Source organism: Eurypyga helias, unplaced genomic scaffold (genome assembly GCF_000690775.1).
Source record: "Eurypyga helias isolate BGI_N326 unplaced genomic scaffold, ASM69077v1 Scaffold52139, whole genome shotgun sequence".
In the NCBI taxonomy this organism is placed as follows: domain Eukaryota; kingdom Metazoa; phylum Chordata; class Aves; order Eurypygiformes; family Eurypygidae; genus Eurypyga; species Eurypyga helias.
This window is the reverse complement of record NW_010272440.1, coordinates 1-4,566: the sequence shown is the minus strand read 5'-3', so window position 1 is coordinate 4,566 and position 4,566 is coordinate 1. Positions and strand designations below refer to the sequence as shown.

The 4,566-nt window shown below is 44.5% G+C and overlaps 1 protein-coding gene across 1 annotated transcript; it reads left to right on the top strand.

The window, feature by feature from the left end:
- Positions 1–203: 203 nt before the first annotated feature.
- Positions 204–3,577, top strand: LOC104503134 (39S ribosomal protein L47, mitochondrial-like; the record flags this gene model as incomplete). Its single annotated transcript, XM_010159109.1, has 4 exons — positions 204–349; positions 899–959; positions 1,746–1,842; positions 3,447–3,577. Coding segments are annotated over 4 exons (435 nt in total), but the record flags the coding sequence as incomplete, so codon positions are not given.
- Between the last annotated feature and the right edge of the window lie 989 nt (positions 3,578–4,566).

Genomic DNA, 4,566 nt, shown 5'->3' with positions numbered 1-4,566 from the left:
GAGTATAGATAAGCGATAATCGGATGAGTTGGAGGTAGAGGAGGTGACATTTTTATGAAGAGCTGAACTCTCACCTCTTGCCCCTAGGCCATGGTATTCAGCTGTCTGTAGGATCTGTGCCCTTAGGAATGAAAGAGGCCTTCTGATGTAGACGAGTGTTGTCTTTCTTGCCACTTGGAAGTTTCCTTCTGATTTTGATGCAGATTGACGCGGAATGTGTTCCCCAAGACCCTAGCAAAAGTTGAGCCTCTCCCTCCGTTGAAGTTTCTGCACACTTCTGTGTCTCGCAAAGGTCTGGAGGAGTTTTTTGATGATCCAAGAAACTGGGGAGAAAAAACAGTGAAGTCTGGTGAGTTGTTATATTTAGCATTTTGGACAGTGGTCGTTGAGCTACTTGTGCTCAGCTGAAATCTGACCTTTAGCACATAAGAAATAGTCATAGCTACATAAAACATATCTGTATACGTACATCAATATTCTTGTGTATTTTATGCCTCTTATTTTTTATTCTGTGCCTATGAGAGCAAATAGCTATTATGCAGCAAAATATTTTGCTGTACATCCTCTGCCTGCCTTTAAGTGAGAGTGTATCACAGGAGAGATGTTCTTTGGTGAAATACAGTACCGTGGAAGGAAAATGTTTCTATGTAAGGATCCATCTTCCAGCTTTCCCTGTTCCCTGCCTTTTCCAAACACAAATACACAGTACCTGTCATGGCCTTTTTGTATACTCAAAGCAAAGCTCAATATCCACAAGGATAGCTTTCCAAGAGGCGGTATTTTTAAACAGTGATCCTTCTTGTGTTGAGTCAGCTAAGCCTGCCGATAGGAGTATTATTTTTTTTTTAACCCAAAATATGAGAACTTTGTTCTATTAAATTGATTCTTTACTTAATAGGGGATGCATGGAATATAAAGCAGCTAAGGGGCAAGAGTAGTGAAGACTTGCACAAACTTTGGTAAGTAAGCCTTAGTCAAGAAGCTTTTCTTTCTTCAAAGCAGCTCTGCATGTTTCACTAAAATGTGGCTAGTGAACTTTGTTAGCCAGTAAACACAGTGTGCCAGGCAGCTCCGCTGGCTTAAGCTGTGGGCTTGGAGCAGCGGGAGTTCAGTGCTGCTCAGGACAGAAGCTGTCCTGCAGGTGGTTGTGCCCAGTACCAAGGGCTCAGGTTTGGTAGGAAGGGGCTGAGTTTGAGCCCTGGAGGGGTGGTTCTTGCTGCAGGACAGGCTGGCCGGTAAGTGATCTTGGGAGGGATAGCTGCCAAATTAGATCTGGTTGCTCAGGTCTGCATCCATTCCGATTCTGAAAGTTTCTGAGGCTGGAGATTGTATCGCTACTCTAGACAACCTGTGCCAGGGGTAAACTAGCACTTCATTATTACTGCAAATAGCTTTTTCCTTGCTACATCTTGTCCTTTTGCTGTGCACCTGTAAGAAGAGTCTGGCTCTGTCTTTGTCAGGTAGTGGCAGCACAGTGTTCACCCTTCCTTCGCCGTCTTTATTCCAGGTTAAGTGAATGTGTCTCCCTCAGCCCCTCCTTGTATGTCCCTGTACATCAGCCCTCCCCTGCCCAACTCTCGGGGCTTTCCAGCTGGTCCCTCTCTGTTTGCTTCTTCACATGAAGCTGGCAGGTGCGGGATGTGGGGTTACGGGTTGGGTAACTGCACTCTCTGTAGCAGGGTGCTGAGTGAGTGACTGTCGGTGCGTCTAGAAATTGTTCTTAAGTATTGTGCTTTCTCTTCTAGGTATGTCCTACTGAAGGAAAAAAACATGCTTCTAACTTTAGAGCAAGAATCAAAACGACAACTCAGGCCTATGCCAAGTCCAGAACGATTACAGAAGGTAACTTTTTCATACTAGCTAAAAATATAACTCAAACTGAAATGGCTGAGTGAAAGGCTTGTTAAAGACCATTTTTCAAACCATTTCCTTCATCTTAGTGTAGGCACAAACACTGTGCTGAAGCAACATAGTGGAAAAGGCCTCTCCATTGTTACATAATTTTAAGGAATATTTTGACATCTTCATGCCTAGAAACTTCCTGGTAAAACTTCAACATTATCTGTATCCTTTTCCTTCATAAACATCTTTTAGTTACTTAACTGTTGCCAGCTTCTTGCCGCTGGCATGGTCTTCTCCAGACTTGTGCCCTTTGGTTTGTCCTCGCTTTTGCCATCCCCTCCTCTTGCATTATTGTGATTCTGCCACTTAATTTATTAAACTCTTTTCCTCAATATCTTTACCATTAGGAATTTCATTAACTTATAAATCAGCTGCCATCCCTGTGCTTCCTTCTCACAGATGGAAATCTGCACGTTCACTGGCCACTTAAACAATCCAGCTGTTTGACATGAGAGATTCCTAGATATCCCCCGAATTATCCAAATTAATTTGGGAAAAGTCAGACCTTTACACTGTTCCTCTGAATTTATTTGGCTAATCGTGGAACTGTTATTTGCCATCACATGCAGCTCCATCTGCGTTATGAGCTCTTCCTGTGTCGGACACGGATTTGGTCTCCTATTCTTGTCATTTCATCACTGCACTTGTAGATTAGGGAAGATCCAACGTGAAGCTCCCCTGTGGCTCTCCTACTGTACCTTGTTCTAGTTCATCACAGTACAGTTTCTCAGCAGTGTTTTGACTCCCATTCTGACCAGTATTTTCAGCGTAGTCACACCTACACGCCTGTGTTCAGCAACTGTGCATCGCAATGGAACTTGCTCTGGGAGGGAACTGGTGAAGGACTTGGCCCCAGCACTTCAGAAGTCAGATTTTACTGGTTGCCAGTTTGGTTTTGGCTGTAGCCCAAGAAAAGCAGAAGTCAAGCAGCAGTTAAATATTGTGATTGCACTGCAACAAAATACAGCAGTCCGCTTCTTAAGATGAGCTCTAGCTGCTTCCCAGAGCATTTAACAATCGTGCATTAAAAGCATGAGATGGACCTGGCCAAAGAACCTTACCTGGCCAAAGAACCTTCAACTCAAGTGTCGCAGTTTGGTCAGGGCAGATTCCTAATCAGCCAACAGGCTGTGCCCAGACTCCAAGAGGAAACCTAGAGTAACAAACCATCTGACAAAAACACACAGAGCCTATCTTCTCTGTGATTCCCCTGCCTCCTTCCCACCCCTGCCTCTGAGCTTCCTGTGCTTCCAGCATCAGCGTTAGATCTGGTGTTACGTGTTAGCCAGCTACCTAACCGACAGTCACCATCAGTTATTTCCTCTCTTGTACTTGTTAGGTTGTTTAAGGCACCGATTCTTCACTGTTCTGGGACACAGAGCTGGTTCAGCTGTTCCACTCAGTCCACAACTGTGAGATTACTCATGATGGAACTCCTAGTGTGTTTTACTTTTGGTTTTCCTTTAAATTTTGTCTTTTGAGATCTTTTAAATTGTCAGCACTGTGTTTTGTTGGCTCATTCTGCAACTATTTCCTATTTCCAGGTACAAAAATCTATGAAAAATATAGACTTGGTTGTCAGAGAGAGAGAAATTGCTTTGAGGCTTTTACAAACTGGCCATGAGAAACCAGTGCCCGGCGAGTGGCGACACGACTTCTTAGGACGCACCTACTGGTATGGGAAAGAACTGCTTCTTCATGTCTGTGAAATTTTTCTTGTGGTCTGTCTCTACCTTATCTCATCAAGAGAAGGAGGCATGTAGTTTGTACAGAGAAACGTGTTTTCTGGTCAGCATTCAGGTGCTTCTTGAGGTCTGGTTTTTCTTTTTTAATTTGGTTACAAACTCCACCCTCAGTCAAAACACAATCGGTTCCATGTACCTACTATCATTTGTGTGCTGGGAGGATGAATGGCCTGGGGACTGTGCCAGCTGAACTGCCTGGACTATCCAAGTTAGAATGCAAAATCCACATACTGGGGGACAATCCCCCATACAACTGCATCAGCCCACATAAACACCCCTTGGAATTCCCTGTGAGTCTTGGAAAATATTTAACTTGGTGGAAGCTTCTACCTTTAGAATTACATATTGTCCAGATACTTTCCAACAGTCTGTAATCTCAGGTGGTGACACTGAAGGCTCTGGCAGGACCTGCTGCATCGCTGACCAGTATCTTACCCTCATCGTAGTGGCATTTGAGGCAGCAATTACAGGGTCCAGCTCTGCAGTACCAGTGTAGATCACAGACGGTCACATGCTGGAGCAACAGTGGATTTTGAGTCATTATCCGTTTGTTCACCTACTGAACATAAATCAGTGGAGTACTAAATGCACTGACCACTAGACTTACACCTCTAGGGTTAAGACTTCGGTACATCTCTTTCTGCTTGAAAGTGTTGTCTACAAATTGGGTTTGCCTGTGTATTGGAAGTCCCGTCCCCAGTTAAAGCAGGGGGAAGGTCTTAACAACCCCTTCCTGTCATCTGCCCATGCAGAAACACTGCAGTACACAGAGCAGCAGCTCTGACACAGCCTGGCTGCACTGGAGGCTGTAGGTAAGCCTGCACAAGCCACCTGTGCAGCCCATATGCAAAAGAAACCCCAGACAGAACTAGGAGTCTGTATTTGGAACCATAAAAAGGTCTGGGTTGGAAGGGACCTT